General features: G+C 37.3%; 1 protein-coding gene, 1 long non-coding RNA gene and 1 pseudogene across 2 annotated transcripts in view; all 3 read left to right on the top strand.

Moving 5' to 3' along the window:
* Positions 1 to 11,002, top strand: part of LOC107659636 (uncharacterized) — a 58,061-nt pseudogene extending 47,059 nt beyond the window's left edge.
* Positions 11,003 to 13,581: 2,579 nt separating this feature from the next.
* Positions 13,582 to 14,327, top strand: LOC107659677 (uncharacterized). Its single transcript, XR_001630941.1, has 3 exons — positions 13,582 to 13,688; positions 13,755 to 13,814; positions 14,008 to 14,327. It is a non-coding gene; the product is annotated as an uncharacterized LOC107659677 (long non-coding RNA).
* Positions 14,328 to 16,812: 2,485 nt separating this feature from the next.
* LOC107659678 (uncharacterized) overlaps positions 16,813 to 19,403 on the top strand; it is a 6,746-nt gene continuing 4,155 nt past the window's right edge. The window contains exons 1-5 of the mRNA XM_016448686.1: positions 16,813 to 16,869; positions 17,110 to 17,179; positions 17,285 to 17,311; positions 18,271 to 18,642; positions 18,724 to 18,762. Coding sequence (XP_016304172.1) covers positions 17,134 to 17,179; positions 17,285 to 17,311; positions 18,271 to 18,642; positions 18,724 to 18,762 — 484 coding nt within the window. The 5' untranslated portion in view covers positions 16,813 to 16,869; positions 17,110 to 17,133. The remainder of the gene's footprint in view (positions 16,870 to 17,109; positions 17,180 to 17,284; positions 17,312 to 18,270; positions 18,643 to 18,723; positions 18,763 to 19,403) is intronic.

The following is a 19,403-nucleotide window of genomic DNA, read 5'->3' as shown; positions in this document are numbered from 1 at the left end:
GAAAATCATAAAATGAACAACCATTGTGTTTTACAATGTAATATTCTAAATTGCCTTCAGTGTACAGTAAATAGTACAGTAAACAGTATTTTAACAGTACTTTTTCAAACTCTTTGACAGTTGCCTTCCAAAGCATCAGCAGTGATCCCTGCTACAACTATGAGTCTCTGGACCATCCCTGGAGAGCCACCAATGAAAGTGGAGACTGGATTTGTGATGAATCTTTCTCCTGGAATGGCTGGTATCGGCTTTTCTACTATGGAATGAACATCCAGATGTCAGAGACCTGTGTTAGTTCATACAGCTGTAACACAGAATATAATCTGTGGCTCAATGATCCTCACCCTCAGATAGAGGATGGAGTGGTGACTAGAGAGGTTTGTGCAGGGTCTTATTGGAATGGCTGCTGTTTTTACAAATCAAACCCCATCAGAGTGAAAGCGTGTCCAGGCAATTACTGTCTATGAACTTGTGAAACCACAGTTCTGGTGTACAGGATACTGCACAGGTACCATGAATTTTATTTATTTATTACTTAAAAAGTGTTTCCTAACTTTTAAAATGATCTCAGTCTTGTCTTGAATGTCCTTCTTTGTAGATGTCAGCACCATTTCACAGGTGGCTCCCACTGTCCAGATATAATCACTGGATCCAGCATCACCTTGAGTAAGTCATATGTTTTAATTTTTAAAAGTATTTATGGTAACACTTGAGATTAGGGAACACTACTCTCTGTTAAGTAGTTGCTTATTAGAATGCAAATTACTAGCATGACCATATTCTAGACCCCTTAACACACCTAAACATAACTACTACAATAACTAACTTATTAACTATCTGTGAGCAGAAAGTTTACTGAGGGAAATCTCTTAATACTAATCCTGAATGTGTTCCCTAATCTAAATCTTATTTTGCAATAAAAATGTCACCTTTTATACTTTTAGCTTCACTACTTCACAGTCATGTTGTGAACGATTGTTACTGTGTTTTACTGGTTGAGATTTGCACTTGTGAAGCTCCTCATTAAAATTTAACTTGTTTGTTTTGATATCTTAATAACACAGATTATGACCCGTGTGAAAACTACAATGTAATCAACAACCACTGGAGAAGCACACTCAATTACTGGTCTATGTATAGATACATCTCTGATCATGATGACACTCGTGTAGAATGGGATGGCTGGTATCGACTCTTTATTAATGAGTCGAGTGCTCAGATGCCTGAGTCGTGTTTTTATTATATGTCATGTGGAAGTTTTAGTTCTCTGTGGCTTGGTGCCTCTCATCCTCGGCTAGAAGATGGAGTTGTTACCCGTGAAGTTTTTGGTTCTCGTGATTATCAGTGCAGTCGCTACAGATCTGAACCAATCCAAGTGAAAGCTTGTCCTGGAGATTATTATGTCTACAAATTTATCAGGCCAAGTCTTTCAATCCCATTACCTGTATATTGTGCAGGTATTGTGTACTTTCATTCATCATTATATCTGACATGCTTATCATCACTTCTACTGTTGGTTTTCATATTATTGTCTTGAATAGATTTAATCTTCAGTATGTACAGTAATGCTCTCTTTCTACTTTTTCATAATAGCTCCTTCCTCCACCCCAAGTGTCGATCTGCTACACCTACACCAGTCTGGATGAGCCTTGGAGATCCACAGACAACTATAATAACTATTACTATTATGGCATGTGTGATTATAATGTGGAGTGGAATGGCTGGTACAGGCTGTTCTACAATAGTGAAAATGGCCAGATGCCAGAATCATTTGTAAATCAAGGCCTGTGTGGCACTTCTTCCCCACTGTGGCTCAACGGCCCTCATCCACAGCTGGAAGATGGAGTGGTTACCCGTCAGGTCTGTATCTCATGGAGTGCCTACTGTGATTACAAATCCCACCCTATACGAGTCAAAGCCTGTCCTGGAAATTACTGCGTTTATGAGTTTGTCAAGCCAATGTTTTGCGGAGCCTACTGTGTAGGTGAGCATTTACTCATATGTAATATATTAATTTACTTTATGGGTTTTATTTAAAAATTATTTATTGATATAAAACTGTTCTTAATACCAGAAGCCTCAAGTCAGTCCATCCCATCAGTGTCTACAACATCAGAGACAATCCCATCCGTAGAATCCATTACTCCACCAATCACAACCACTGGTAAAGTATTGTCTTGTTTTTGTTGCAAATAATACACAAAGTGTGTTTTCAAAGCATTCTTCTCAAAGTCATATTGCTCAGTTGCAAAAGGGCTCATGGTTGACTGTAATGGAGAGATGAGGCAGAGAGAGCATCCACATGCACGCACAATTAAGAAAAGGCCAAACTCAGATAGTCCACACATGATAAACAAGGAGCAGGAAACAATACAGGAATCCATTCAAACAATGACCAGCAAACACAAGTAACAAAGTACATTTATTTGAGTATTGTACTGAAATACACGTTTTGAGTATCGGTACTTTACTTGAGTATTATTTTTTCTGGAAACGTATTACTTTAACTTCACTACATTTGAAAGTCAAATATCGTACTTTTCACTCCACTAGATTTCTATCAAGGTCCTCGAAGTAGAAAGTCATTACTATGTAGCAGCTTTGAAAGTCAGTGGGTGATTTTTTTCTTCTCTAAAACATGATTTTTAGAGAGATTTTTAGGGCTATGTGAAGTAATTTCCCAGCTTTTTTTTTTTGACTGACAACTGACCAGTTGCAAATGTAATATTTATTTACAACAATTTAATAATAGTAGGCGTAATATATGGTAAGTTGCTTCAGAGGCCTAAGGTATTGCGAGTATTACATAAAAATAATAAAACAGTGCATTGACATAACAAAAGACATTTACTTTTGGTACTTAAGTACTTTTCAAAGCAAGTACTTCTGTACTTTTACTTAAGTAATGGTAAACTTCTACTTGTAATGGAGAAATATTTGACCAGCAGTATCTGTACTTTCACTCAAGTAATTGAATTGTGTACTTTGCCCACCTCTGGTGAAAACTAAGCAGTATACAGTATATACACACAGACAGACAATCTAAACAAGATAACAAGGGGGCGTGGTCAATTGTCATGGGAACACACTAGGGTAACTATGGGAACAAACAAGCAAGCTTGGGAGACAGGGCAAACACAGGGAACACAGACATAATAGCAGCTGGGAAAACACTTCAAAATAAGAATTCACAGTGAAAAAGGGAAACACAGGCAAGATCATAACAATCAGTATGTTTACATGGACAACAATTCTCCGATTTTAATATGATTAAGACAACAAGTGAACACGGTCTGATTATAATATATGATGTAATAAAAAGAATCGTGATAAATAGCCTGCAAACGCATTTATACATTGGCACACGTTTGGGGGAGAACGAGAGAGAAAAGGAACTTCCTGTCTGCTCACTGATTCCCCCAACATTATTTGCTGCAGACCCTAAAAGCAACTCATGTAAACACCATAATCATAATATTGGCTTATTTAGAATAAGGTAAATAATTAGTTTACTGATGTCCATGTAAACATAGTCATTGACATTTTAAATCCTTTTCTCACGGCTAAATAAAAGATGTTCAAACTTAGGACAAAATTGTATCTGCTTTAAATGAATTGAAACACAAGTTTATCAGGGAACTTGGGTAAAGAGTGTTCTGGAGATTTCATACCAGCTAACATTCATTCAGTCAAGAGCATTTATGTTTTAATGTATCCATATCAACAGCTCCCCCTGTTGACCCCTCACTGCATGGAAAGAGTGATGTCTGTTCCCTGCAAACTCCAAATTTCTACTGGCTTTCCATAAACATGTCTGTCAGGATCGGGATGAAGCCAGGAGACTTGTGCAATGATGTGTTTAAATTCATTTTCATAGATGAAAAACTATTTCATTCATAAAACCTTTCTGTGTTTAAATGCTTCTCTCTGAGTTCTTCGTTGAAACGTCCCCGCGCATGTGACGAACCTCGACGGTGACGCGGAAGGTAACATATAAACGAGAACATATAAACACAAGAAAGTTACTATTCCGGAATTTTCTTACTATTTTCATTCATCGCTCCATACAATGGCTGGACGTCGCCTCGCTTTCAGTACCCCCGAGACTCCTCAGGGACGAAACACTTCAAGTCCCCCAACGGATAACAGGATCCTGCTGGCAGCTATCAGTGGGCTTTCGCGTCAGTGAAGTGAATTCTCTGCCGATGTCTCCCCGGAGTTTAGATCTATCAACGATAGATTGCAGTCTTTGGAAGCTGCTCGACGGAGGAGTTCAAAAGGAAGAGGCGTCTGCATAATCCCAAAATTGCGGTAAGAATTAATTCCCCAAATGAAATCACTTAAAGTGTTTCGACACTAGTCTGTTCACGGAGTAATTATTTTCTTGCAATTTGTAGGAGGCAGTCCGTCGGCTACATAAATCAGAAGCAAACTGTAGACGCTATGACCCGGAACAAGGGTAAGGCTGAAAAATAAAGGCTAGCATGCATTCATTTGTGCATTTGTACATATTTTAATTTAGTTCATTTTGTTTCCACAGTTTGAACTCACCATATAATGAGATGGTCACCTCATTTTTAGTTGGAACCCTGGCTGCAAGCCCACAATTGACTGATGAAGGTCTAGATAAGAGTGCCTTTGTTGGTAAGTAATTTTTTAAAATGTTTCCCCTCTATTATGATTATTTCTGAATAGTTATTTTTGGTGTTGTTTTTAACACATCTCTTTAATTGTTTATAGTGGCCTGCAAGACATATTATGAAACTCTGCGCAGAAATTTCCGGTACAGCCAACCAGAGCTAGTCAGTGTGGCTGCATCTACTAAGACCTTAGCCCGGAGTCGCCAGAGGAGGAAGAGGGTAAGACAGGATTAGAATCATTAGTTTCTGTTGTATTTTTTCTGTTGCATACACTGTAACGATGTGGTACATAGTACTGATTATATGTAACAATTGTGTTTACAGCTGTTGGACATCCCATGTGATGATGACTCTGGAAACAGTTGTCCTGACTGTTGTAGAGATGAGAGCACAACTCTTATCTCACAAGCCTTGTGTGGAATCATCAGGGACAGCCAGGGTCCCTTTAGCTTCTGCCATGGTTCTGTAGATCCACAAGCCTACTTTGATAGCTGCGTGTTTGATGTGTGCATTTCTGAGAACAATAATGATGTTTTGTGTCACTCTGTTCAAGCCTATGCGAGTGCTTGTCAATCTGCTAATGCCATTGTCTATCCCTGGAGAGAAAATGCATCCTGTGGTAAGTAGCTGGAGTGTACATGAAATGTAAAAAGACAGACTACAGATTAATTTGTTTTCTTCTTTCAAGGTGTTTTCCCCATTTATTTAAAGTGCCCCTATAATGCCATTTTTACGGTTCCTAATATTGCTTTGGGAGTCTCCTACAATAGGATTACATGCATGCAAGGTCAAAAAACGTTTTAGTTTTCTCAAAATATGCATTTAATATCACCTCATTTTCCAGCGATTCTCAAACGATTAGTTCGAAGCCGTTCTAAGATTCAGTCTCTCTAAACCCCTCCTTTCCGTGAGCCTGCTCTGCTCTGATTGGTCAGATGGCATAGTCTGTTGTGAATGGTCTACGGCATACAGTGCGTGTCGGAAATGATACGCCTATTTCAATTGTTCTGTATTTTGAATGCTCTATAGAAAATATAAACATCTATTATTTATTCTACTTACAGGTTGTGATTCAGTGGAGCAGCTGGTCTAAATAAACAGGATACTGATCCATCTTTCAACAGCAAGCGTTTTGTGAATCCCGCGTTGAACTCCCCGAGATTAGAGAAGCAGTCGTCAGTAGAATGACGTGTTTGTGGCTGGGGTCAAGTTGTTCGTGGCTGGCCAACGTAGAACATAGGCGCACATTATGCAAATGTGTTACCCCAATGTGTGCAAATGTGTGAAGTGGGATTCAAATTACTAACGACTTGTTTCAGCTGTACAGAGTCGATTCTTTATTTTGGGAGACAATAACTTTATTTATCGTGCACTTTCAGCTTTACAACTTTGCAGATCGTTTACATTCACATACAGCTACATTACACACTGCATGAAAGGCAATAATGGAAATGGCATAATAGGGCCACCTTAAAAAAATATATATTTTACGTACTATTAGATACATTCTACAAATACATTTTGTTGTTGCATTTCCAGTCATGGACTGCTCAGCGAACATCCCAAATAGCCATTATGAGGTGTGTGGCACAGACTGTGGCCATACGTGCGCCAACAGCATTGATGCTAGTTGTGAACACACATGCTCAGAAGGTTGTTTCTGTGATGAGGGATATGTGAGGAGTGGAGGACTCTGTGTACCAGTGGAGCAATGTGGCTGCTTGTATGATGGATTCTACTATAATGTAAGGATTAAGCATCATGTTTTTACCTTGATGCTTTTTTTTGTAGGTGAATATACTTACTGACACTATGTTTTGAAAATGTAACATTTTTCATTTTTTAACAAATGTTTCATTATTATCATTATGGTTTTATAGATTGGTGAACAGTTCTGGGATTCAACATGTTCCCAACGCTGTCAGTGTTTTGCGCCAAATGATTTACGCTGCTCTGCATCTGTCTGCCCACCAGCCTTGGAGTGTGCAGTCAGAAATGGACATCGTGACTGTTACAGTCCAATGCCCACCTGCACAGTCTGGGGCGATCCACACTACATCACCTTTGATGGAGCTGTGGCTCACTTTCAGGTATGAACTGGTAAATGAACTGGTAACTGCTGTTTTTTTTGTTTTTTTTTTATAAATTAACTGTTGTTTTGAGTCCCAATAGTAGGAGACAACTAATTTAATAGTCAGGTTTATTCAAAGGAGGTTTAGGAGGGTTATTGATGTGACAATGTATTTAATAAAATATATTTCATAGCACTGAAGATTCTTCAATTTATGAATGTCTGCAATGTCTTGCATGACATTTCTGGATTTGAAGTTGCATCTTTGAGGTAGAAAGGTGTAATGGACACTATGTGTATTGTATTAATCCTACCAGGGAATTTGTTCATATGAGATTGCCCAGACCTGCGGTAATGTTACAGACAGTGATCTGGAGTTCCGTGTGGTGGCCACCAACAGGCACCGTGGGAACATGGTTGTATCATTTGTGTCTGCAGTGGATGTTTGGTTGTCTCAGCGTGGACAACAGACGCACATCACAATTGGCCAAAACATGAGAGTTAAAGTAAGTTGGACTTCAAATGGTGTCAATATATATGTAATTTATTTCACTTTCTTTCTTTTCTAAGTTGGAATTTTCTGATTTCCCTCCAGGTTGATGGGAATGCCATTGACACACTAGCATATCAAATCAATGATCTTTGTAGAGATACATGAGGAGCATGAATTCGTAATTCTAAATGCTTTCAATGATTTCATTGTCCATTTTGATGGACATAGCAGCCTTCTAATCAGAGTGAGTGAAAGATTCTATGGATCTCTATGTGGAATGTGTGGAAATTTCAATGGTAATCCTGCAGATGACAAAGTGCTGCCCAGTGGAGACCCCGCTCCTGATGATGATTCCTTTGGCCATAGCTGGCAATCAGACACCAGCATTCCAGGGTTAGAACCATGAGACTTTAGGACAGTTGTTTTTACCTGGTTGGTCATATGATTAAAAAAAATGTTTTTAAGGTTTATTTTGATAGAGCAGTGGACAGGGAAAAAGGTTCAAAGGTTTACGTCTTAAGGATAAAATATGCAAGAATAGCAAATCATGTTAGTTGTTCAACTGTAAACTCTTTCTGTGTCCAAGTGATGAAACAGTACAAGGCATTTAACTGACCTTCATTTTTTCATATATTCATGTACTTCAGTTGTGGTGCCAGTGACCAGACAGGTAATGCTGATGAGTGTCCATCCAGGCAGAGGTACTCTGCTCTCTGTAGTATTATCACCAACACCACTGGCCCCTTCCAGAACTGCCATCTTCATGTTGACCCTGCACCTTACTACTACTCTTGTGTGTATGATCTGTGTCTGTACACACGTGCAAATGGCATGTTATGGTCAGCTGTTGAGGCCTATGAGACAGCTTGTGCCATCTTGGAGATACAGATCCCAGAATGGCACTTGGGTCTGCTTTGTGGTAAGTCATAATAATGTTTCAGCACAGATTATTTTGTGGTCTTGTCACCAGTGTTGCAAAAAAAAAAAAAGTAGTAGGTAGCTGAACTATCAACTCCTATGACAAAGTGCTTTCAAATGATTCAGTGCATGAAAGAGCTATGATTTTGAACATTTTGCTAACCTAACCTGTCACAAATCAGTCATCGCTAGTTCTTAAGAGCAATTTCACAGCTAACATAGACTTAGACATATAGAGGGTGTTTATACAGAAATTTTAAAGGTAAATTAATGAAATCCCCCAGCAATTTAATTCTAATGCTAATTAATTCTAATTCTACTTCTACTGTCAAAAAAAAAAGCTATTATTTGTGGATCTCGGTGGGAAAATTATGGACTATATGAAATTCAGTTTAATTCACTCAAAAATATATATTTAATTTCTTTGAAGAATGTACAGCAATGATCATTCAGGGGGCTCAGAATGTTGTGCTCTCACTCTGTTATTATGACTCAATGTCTTTGTGTTGTATTTCATCTATCTGTGCTTCTCTTAGACGTGAGAGATCGCTGCTCTGAGCTCAGCTGCTCTGAGGATGAATGGTGTGGGAAGAAAATGGTGTTTATGGCTGTATGTGTAACGACGACCTACCCAGACCACAAGCTGACTCTTTTGGTTGGTAACATTCCACAACAGAATGTGAAATATTATATATTTTTTCTTTTTGGTCTATTACATTTTCTTTTTTAATACTTCTGACAATCTTTTGGATGTTTTCTTTTCCAGATTTCTCAGAAACCTGTGAAAGCAGCTCTGGCTCCTTGTCTGTGTCTCGCTGTCAGCTCTATGAGGCTGGTTTTTCAGCTGACGTCTTACACCTCAATGATCCCCGCTGCAAAGGAATGGTCCGGAATGGCAGAGAGGAATTCCATTTTGATAACAATGAACACATCTGTGGCACAAATCTTGTGGTAAAACAAATTAGACAAATTATGTATAATCCAAACATGTGTAGTGTCTCATAGACCCAAAGAATTGGATTGACTGATACAAATTTCTTGGGGGTTTTATATTTAATAATTTTACTTTAATAAATGTTTTTTTAACAGCTTGAAATTTTAACAGCTTTAATGTACGTCAAAATGTTATGCATGTTGTTCACAGGCCAACGGCACCCACTTTATCTATGATAACTTTATTCTGGGGACACCGAGGTCAGAAGGTCTCATCAGCAGAGAGAAAATCCTTAAGCTTTCTTTCAGCTGTGTTTATCCACAAACACAAACACTTTCCATGAATGTGGAAATCAACCCAGTGGAGACGTGAGAGTCACATAATAAATGTTTTTTTAACAGCTTGAATTCAATTTAATGTACATGTCAAAATGTTATGCATGTTGTTCAAAGGCCAACGGCACCCACTTTATCTATGATAACTTTATTCTGGGGACACCGAGGTCAGAAGGTCTCATCAGCAGAGAGAAAATCCTTAAGCTTTCTTTATTTTATTTGTTTATCCACAAACACAAACACTTTCAATGAATGTGGAAATCAACCCAGTGGAGACGTGAGAGTCACATACAAACTCTGATTCCAGCTGTACTGTTTTATTAAAGGAGTAGAATTTTAGTCGTAAAGCTTAGTAGTTTTAACACAGATCTGTCCATTATTTCAACAGTGTTGTGCACAAGATGCTCCCCGCTGGTGAAGGGAGATATCAGGTTCGGATGACTCCATATGAGGATGATGAGTTTACCCGGCCCTTCACTGGTAAAGTGGATGCAGAGCTCGACCAGAAGATGAATGTGGAAGTTCGTGTTGAGGGGGTTGACAGCCGTCAGTTTGCCCTGGCGATGGACACGTGTTGGGCTACGCCTGTGAATGATCCTGATTACAGTCTCCGCTGGGATCTCATCATTAGAGAGTAAAGCGATATTGTTTTTTCTGTTCCTTAAAGCTCAGTCTTAACTCACTGTAATATTTTTAACAGTAACTTTTGATCTGCACATAGACTGAATAAATAATAATCCATATCCTTTTTAAGATGACCTGACATATTATCTTCCAATATTGCAGTACTAATGCAAAGAATTCCATTTATTGTATATAGAATGCTAATGTGTGATGATTTTCAGGAAATCGCTTTTGAGTTGAATGTCTCTCAAGTAAAAGAAATTAATTTGGTGATTCTCAGGTGTCCCAATCCAAATGACGACAGAGTGGAGCTGCTGCAGAACGGCGTCTCGACATCCAGCCGTTTCTCCTTCAGGATGTTTGTCTTCACTGCAAACTCCACTAAGCTTTACCTGCACTGTGCTGTTCACCTTTGCCTTCTGTCGAGCAATCGCTGCTCTATGGTGAGTTTAGAAAGCCTCTCATAATTAATAAAAATGTGAGGATATGTTTCTGTGTAGCTATAGAACTAATCTATGGAAATGTATCTCCATAGTTAAATGTAATGGTTAAATTGTAAAGGTTTAAGATTTTACTATTGATAAACCCCAGTAAATCAAACATTAATTATTGGAAGAAAAATGTTACCCTTAATGTCCATGGTGGTAAGGGTTGTCCTCTGCTGGAGAATTTTGTGCACTCCTTTATGTTTCATGTTTGTCCAGTGATATTTAACAGGGATTCACAATGCTGGATTTTCTCTTTTAGGACTGTAATTCTGGACATCACTGGAGAGAGCACAGGTCTCTGGATTTCCATGACAGTGCTTCCATATCCATGGGTCCTCTGATTTTGTCTGAAGGGAACACAGGTGAATATTTTGTTTATTTAATCATTTGTAAATTAAGGTTTCTGTTGACATTATACATTACAATTCACTGTGCATTATATTCCCTGTTCACAGATAAGTGGGTCCCAGAGCAAGTGGCTGAATGGGATCATGGGTAGGCTGGACAGTGGCCACCCAGATGTTTGTTTTGCTCACCCAAGCATCTGAGTGATTGTAACTGTGTCGGAAGGGCACTGTACCTAGCATTGCTGCACAAAAACAGAGCAATGAGCATAATTCCGTCTTCATTTTGGCCAATATATGGGACATTGTGGCTAACACAAGACAGCTGCATTTTTGGCAACACTATCTGTATTCATAGCAGCTGCTGGCTTACACTGGTCACGTCAACGAGTGTGTCTAAACAACCGACTTTACTTCCAAGTTTTAAGCATGCAAAGATAAAACAATACACCTTTACTAGGCTAGTTAACTGAAATGAAACGATCAACTGCACAAACCTCTGCCGTGACTTGCTAGTCGTGTCCTCTTTTGGAAGACCAAACAAAGTAGTTTCGCTTTCACAACGAAACAGCATCACACACCGCGCCTTGAGTGAGTGGTGGCAGGCGGGCTTGCAGCAACCACATGTGAAGACCCCGGGCTGGACTCCGCTTCGTCCACGGTGAAAGCCGATCCGGCAATCCACAGCGCGAAGTTGATGTATTTCCTCAGCGACCAGCATGGATCAGCTCCAGGCATGACGAAGCGGATATCGTCCTCTTTTGGAAGGCCAAACAAAGTAGTTTCGCTTTCACAACGAAACACACAGCGCCTTCACGACATGGCGGCAACAACAATACTACAGCGAGAATAAAAGTTACGCCTTCTTTCTTTGCGTGAACATTTGGGCGGCGTTATGCAAATTTTTCCACATCGTGATGTAGATATGTGGGGGCGTGGTAGAACGAGCTGTTTTAGGTAGGCGTGGTTGACTCTTAACTTTTATAAAGAATATCTCTTTGGATTTGAGACTTTAGTCTTTGCAACTTTACAGACCTTCTTTATGCACCAAGAGCTTGTAACACTCCAAAGAGAAAGGAAAAATTGAAATCGCATCATATGACCCCTTTTATCTACGTTGATGTCAAGTCAGCATTTGTTTTATAACGATTTAATCAGATTATATAGATAGATGAGGTAGCTGATCAAAAACAAGGTGAGATTTATAAGGCTTTCATAAAACAAAGCTGCTAATACAAATTATGTGTTGTCATATTCTTATTCCAGGAGTAACTGAATAATATTCTATTATTTTAGAATGTTCCACAACAGTTGGCTGACTCCGTTGATGGTTGGATCTTCATGTTGATGGTGAGGAAAAGGAAGAGTTATTAATATATATATATATTTATATAGGCTATGTGTGTGTGTCTGTGTAATGATCAAATATGATCAAAGACTATAGAAAGGGACTTTGATATGATGCAGGGCAACAACTCCATAAATGCAGTTATGCCCTAAAATTCAAGATATTGGGCAAAAATGCTCCTGTATGAGTTTTTTTTTGTCTCATATTTATATAAGCGATATCACACGAGCAGCGAGAGCAATCACACGAGTGCTGTTTGTCCCAAATTTGATTTTACACAACAGTTCAGTAAATAAGAAGTTAATATTGTGTTATATTTTACAATATAACACAATTATATATACAGTTATATTATTGGGTATTATATATTATATACTATATCATTGTGTAATTGTATTATTGTGTTATATACAATATAGCACAATATTGTCTGTTTTTGCTGTTTTGCCAACAAAAATTTCCTATAAAGCCACAGCAGAATTGTTGTGCATCTCAGAGCAACACAGCTGTGATTAGTTTTTTGAATGAATCTGCGTTTTGAACGAATTGGGTGAACCAATGATTCAAAAGCCCATTCATAAAGTGAGCCGTTTACTGAATTCCTGAATGAATCAGCCGTTTGAACGAATCAAATGAATGAATGACTCATAAGCACATTTACCGCCACCTGCTGGCAGTTTTAGTTTCTTATTTAGAGTATTATTTCATAAAAAAACACTTTAAAGGAATAGTTCAACAATTAAAAAAATGTAATTATGTCATCATTTACTCAAACCTAAATAACTTTCTTTTGTGGAACATAGAAGGTATTTTGAAGACTGTTGGTAACAAAGCTGTCTTGGTTATCAATGTCTTCCATTGCATGAATGAAAAAAACTGAGATGTTTCTCAAATTATCTTCTTTTATGTTGAATAGTTTATGTTAGGCCGTTGTAGCCAAAACGTGTAATACATTTTATGTTGAATCAAATAAAATATTTGTTTATTTTGTGGGGGAATTTTCACATCCAAATGTAGTTTGCGATTAATTAGATGAATTAATCGGCACATAATGTAATTAATTCAATTAAAAATTGTAATCGACTTACAGCCCTATTTTTTCAGTTTGCTCTATACATGGTCCTTGAAATGCCCTTTGATTTCACAGCTGTAAGTTGTTGTTTAAAAGTTAATTGGGACTTAATTCAATTTGATGATATATTAATATTTGCTTTTCCTTATTTGCCAGTTTGATTTTCCTCTAATACAGTGTTTCTCAACCCTGGTCCTGGGCACCCCCCAGCACTGCACATTTTGCGTGTCTCCCTAATCAAACACACCTGATTCTCATTAGCTCATTAAAAGAAACTCCAGGTCCTGAAATGGGTGTGTCAGATAAGGGAGACATACAAAATGTCCAGTGTTGGGGGACGCCCAGGACCAGGGTTGAGAAACACTGCTCTAATACTAAAATGGTGGTGCCTCATTCTCTTGGAAAATTTTGCTGTTGAAAGGTATCTTTTTCTCGCTTACGTTATTCTCTGTCCAGCAGACTACAAATTACCATAATTTTTTCGCAGGAAACATGTCCTCACTGCGTGCAAGTGCCGGAAGAGCAGGAGATTGAAATCTGCAGCAGGGTATGTTTTTTATATCTCAAATAGGGGCACTTGAGAAAAACAAAAAACAAAAAAAAAACACAATCAAAACTTGATAATGCTCGCTACATCCTGACTAAAGCTCATGACTTTTTAGTATATGTTTTATTGAATGCACAGTATTATTAAAGGTCTTTCCAGCACTTCATTCCATTTGTTTGTACACCTCATTCAGGAGCCAAGCATAACAAAAGGCCTCCACACTGCAGTTGGATGGCTGCGGAAAAACCTCTGTGTCTTCAGAGGTTTGGTGAAAGAGCTGAGGCTCCTCCAACTGAAAGAGGAAGACCAGAAGAAAGCTCTTCTTCAGCTTTCACAGGCTGAAATGTCTGACTACCAGCAACTGGCCAAAGAACCAATTTAAGGATAATATGGACATTTTTCTCGATGAGTGCATGGACAAAAGGGGCCTCAAAATAAATTGCATGTTTCTCTAGTTTTGATTTATTTTAGTTTTTTTTTTTAAAATTTTGATACTTATTGTTAAATATGTGCCTGCTTTGCTTTAACATTTGATTGTTTTATTTTCTTTAGTTTTCTTTATTTTTTTTATCTTTTGCTACTTATGTAAGATAATGTGTATAATGGAAAAATAATTGTATAAATAAATAAATTAAATGTTCAAATCCTCAAGCTTCGTTTTGTCTATCTACCTCATCTACCTATCATCTGATTAAATCGTTATAATAAAATGCTGACTTGACATCAAGGTAGATTAGAACTTTGAAGTGATCCAAAACACTACCTGGCGCTATGCTTAGTAAGATAACTTTTGCTCCGCCCACTTCCGGCTTGACGCTGCTGTCCTGAGAGGTTCTGCGGTTCTGCAGCTGGATGTATCTCGATCTGCTGCGTCATCAGCGCACGATCGTCGCAACCACATGGCAGCGCTGATGATTTTCTCTACACATAATATCTATATTATGTTATATATGAATACAGTATATTAATGAATATGCAAGTGACCTCACTGGTTGTAGGTCTCAAAATGTCAGTATTGTAATAATGTAATGTGTTCACCCACAAGCATAAAATCATTACAATTTAATTCTGATGTACATTATGTATAAAGCAATAAATGAATCTTACATAAAAGACAGGGATATAATACAACATGCTTGTTCAAATATGAAATAAAAGGACAAAGCAAAAGATCAAGTGATGTAACAAAGCTGGCTTCATAATCTGTTTCCCTTTGAGTAATAGGCCTATAACATTGAGATAAATGTGATATTGATATTCTAATACCATCTTGTGCACTTGTCTTTATTTTCTATTGTGATGATATTGATACTTATTTGCATCAATTGTGTGTAGCAATGAACCTTCATTTCTAAAGGATCTGAGGAATGTTGCAGCACTGGTTGATAGGGTGAGGTTTAGTTATTTCTTACATCACCAAAAAATATGTATTGTTATTGTACTGATTGTTCACACAGGTGAGGCTGCATACGGCTTTGATCCACCTTGAATGACGGTTGCCTCTCCCAGTCAATATATAAGAATAGTTTGGAAATAAAAAGACGCTGCATTTTGGCACACACAAAAAAATGCTCATAACACATACACATACATGCACGTCATTATGCTGCTGCTGTCTATATCATGGGGCGAGGCCATAAAAGGGCCAGAGGGCACAGATCCACCCAAGATTCATATTTTTGTTTTCAGCTATAGCAATTGCAAAACAATATGAAGTGAAAAGTAATTAGTAAGATTGAATATATACAGTAAATGAATTTTAACAAATGAGTTAGAAACTAACATAAAATAAATAAACAACTCAGTATCACAGCGGGAAAGGTGTTGATTTGTCAGGGCTGAATTCTGCCTTTAAATTAGGTTATTCACTATGTGGGTAGGTCACATCAATCTCACAAACCACTATGATAGTGGAAAACTACGTAATGTGGTTTAAAAAGACAGGTCCATGCAATTTACGTCATTATGGATACATAACACTGATTTTACCCAAACTGTTCAGACTAAGCCAAATGATCTCAAAAACAATGAAAACAGCAATCCAAACAGACTCTCGATGTGTCAGTTCTGGTTCGTTTTATTACAATGGATGAGGATGAGTAGGCTTTCTGTATAAATCTTACTTTAATTTATCTTTCTGTATTTTATGGCCCAAAGACAGCACAGGAAAGCTGGTGGTGCTGGGTTCTATGACCACTGATTTAAAACACAATCACAATTAGATTGATTTATTTGAGGTTCCCCTGTGTCCTTTATGTACATTTAATGTTTATCTTTAAAAGCCCTCCACTCTTATTCTCTCTTCTTCCTCTCTTTTTCATACATCATCTCCTGCTTTTCTCCCATCATCTCTTTCTACTTCCTCCACTCTTTCTTTTATCATCTCTCCTCTTCCTCCTATTTCTTCTCTTATGTTCATTCCATGCTGCACTTCTTCCAGTAACTAAATTATACATAGAAAAATCACAATTGTTAAATGAACATTTCGTAAATTGTGCTTTGTGAAAGTATGGCTTAGCTGTAGTGTTAACAGCTGAACCTTGAATCAGAGATGTTTGTGTGTAGAATTTTAAGACAATGTTGTATATAATTTGTATTAAATCATGAATCATTTACAGTATGTTTAAGAAATTTAAGAATTGTTCAGATGGCTTCATAAACTGTTTTGAGAACATTGACCAGTTAGACTAAAATAGTCTGAAAAACTGTAATGATTTTGGGAATGTGTCTCATCATAATACAGGTTAATCTGATTGTCTTCTATCTACGTCCATCTATTCAAGGCTAAAAAAATGTTTTTCTCAATGGCAGGTGCACAAAGAAATACTGACGTCATGTGACATGAAAAAAAAAAGAAAAAGAAAAACTGGTTTGAATTATTGTTGGAGGTGGTGTATTGTTTAACCCAACCCAGGGTTTAGAAAAGGTCCACCCACATTTATTAATAGTCATAGACAAAATTGTAAGACCTGAAGTTCTTTCTTCATTGTATTCCGTAACTGGATTAAGCATTACTGTGTTTTGGAGTTTGCTGTGTATCAACATTTTGTCTCAGGTAAAGTTATTTTGCCTCATTTTATCCCACTGCGCTGTTATCACGGTTTCAATCGTCTGCTTTTGATAAATCTAAATTATAAGTAACATATTATTTTGTAATATATCTCATAAAATTTTGTATAAACATCGGTAAACAACTGCTTTTAAATTGTTTTCCCAACTGTTGACAACAAATTCAACTAAATTTACTACAATACTTATAGAAATACATATTTCACGTGTATATGTGTGTGCGCAGGTGTAGGAGGTGCCGTTATTCACAATGAGGTTCATATTCTCATTGTGTGTTTCAATACTGCTACTGTATGGTGAGTGTTTTATGCATCTTTGTATACATTTTCTTGTGGCCCAAAAACGTGAAATGACTATTATCTTTTCAAATGAAATCATTATTATATTCTTTTGCTTTAAAGGTGAAATAATTGCTGGACAATCAACAGGTAATTCTTTCCATTCATTTGCTAATAACAGTGCTTTTAATAAAACTTTCACTTCACAAGTTGTATCACTGGTTCCCATTTTGATCACTAGCTTTTCATTAGACAAAAATTGTTGAGGAAAAACAAAAAGATCTTTATTAGCATGTTATTTCAATAGCACAGAGAATAAGCTGCATTAGCTGAAAAGTATTCAGTACTTCGTTATGCATTGAAATTGCTGGCTAAACGTAAAAGTCTGTTTGGATTGTTGTATTAATTGTTTTGAATTAGTGTGGAGAAAAGCAAAATATTACTTTTACTTAGTAAAATATAGAGTAAAAACTACAAATGCAATCAAAATTACCCCACAACTTAGTTTACTGAAAAGTGCAGTAATTTAAGAATTTAAACATGTTTTCTGTGATTTCATGGCATGAAAGTCTCTAGTATTCCCAGTCCATCCTGATAATGGAATTAGACAGGGTTCTTTAACAAACTGTTTTAAGTTACTCAAAATAAATGGATTGTGAAAAGTTTGTGCTGTGTTGAAATTTGCCCTAAAAGTTTTTAAAAAGTATGTTTTGAGCATGTCGCAATAGTGTATGCAACTAATGGAATGTACTAGTACGTCATGGAATTTCATCTTAAAAACCACATGCTGTAGGTGTGTGCATCCTGCCACCGTAAACCGACCTATCACTCATTTTGTCACAGTTGACATCCTGAGCTACACATTCCACATTTATTTTACATTTTCCACTACCATTTTATTTCATTTTCACTACCCTACAACAGTAGGGCACGTTGGGCTGTTTATATCCCCATTGTCACTGCTAAAGGAAAAGTGATGCTCAGTGTTTAGATTTCAACAACTTCAATAAGCTTAAGGAAATAATTTTCATGAAATTCATACTACAACTTATCTAATTTCAAATAGCAAGCAATGACATAAAAAAGTACATTTTAATGTTCCATAACAGATGACCCCTGCTACAGCTACAATGTGCTGGATGATCCTCGAAGAGCCACCAACAATCAATATTCCTCTGAAATAATGTGTGACTGTGAGGTCAGCTGGAACGGCTGGTACCGTCTCTTCATTCAGGGTCAGAGCGTTCAGATGCCAGACACATGTGTTGATCAGGACAGCTGTGGCACTCATGCTCCACTCTGGCTGAGAGGAGGACATCCAGCAGTTGAGGATGGAGAGGTCACTCGAGATGTCTGCGGTCACTATGACAATGACTGCTGCTCTTTTCTGTCCAATCCCATTAAAGTCAAAGCCTGTCCAGGAGATTATTATGTCTATGAGTTTGTTAAACCAGCTTTCTGCTATTTAGCATATTGTGCAGGTAAATATAATATATTTTCAAGTCATAATTTTATCTATGTTTATTTGATTTTAATCTCTTTCTCCCTCTCTCTTTTTATAGATGTAACAAACATCAACACTACATATACAATTACGACTGGTAATGTAATTTTTTACAATCTGGAGGACTATTGTTTTGCATGTGCAGATCAGATTCATGTTTGTGATTTTATGTAAATAATAACTGTGTGTGAAATGTGCAGTTAAGATTTTGATTCAGATGTATGTCATTAGTATCACTGAGCTGCTTGCAGAATATATTTGCAGCTGATTTCCATGATTGTCAATCACAAAAATTAAAAGGAAATTAATTGGAGTAAAAGTATGTATAGCCTTTTAAAAATGGAATGAATTTGAACGTCAAGAGAAGCATTAAAAATGTTTAATGCTTTAAAGGGGTCATATGATGCGATTTCAATTTTTCCTTTCTCTTTGGAGTGTTACAAGCTCTTGGTGCATAAAGAAGATCTGTAAAGTTGCAAAGACTAAAGTCTCAAATCCAAAGAGATATTCTTTATAAAAGTTAAGAGTTAACCACGCCTACCTAAAACTAACACGCCCTCACATGTCTACGTCACGATGTGGAAAGGTTTGCATAACACCGCCCAAATATTCACGCAAAGAAAGAAGGCGTAACTTTTATTCACGCTGTAGTATTGTTGTTTCCGCCGCCGCCATGTCGTGAAGGCACTGTTTCGTTGTGAAAGCGAAACTACTTTGTTTGGTCTTCCAAAAGAGGAC

Source organism: Sinocyclocheilus anshuiensis, unplaced genomic scaffold (assembly GCF_001515605.1).
Source record: "Sinocyclocheilus anshuiensis isolate Anshui unplaced genomic scaffold, SAMN03320099.WGS_v1.1 scaffold75, whole genome shotgun sequence".
In the NCBI taxonomy this organism is placed as follows: Eukaryota; Metazoa; Chordata; class Actinopteri; order Cypriniformes; family Cyprinidae; genus Sinocyclocheilus; species Sinocyclocheilus anshuiensis.
The sequence above is the reverse complement of the archived record's forward strand: the minus strand, read 5'-3'. Positions and strand labels throughout refer to the sequence as shown.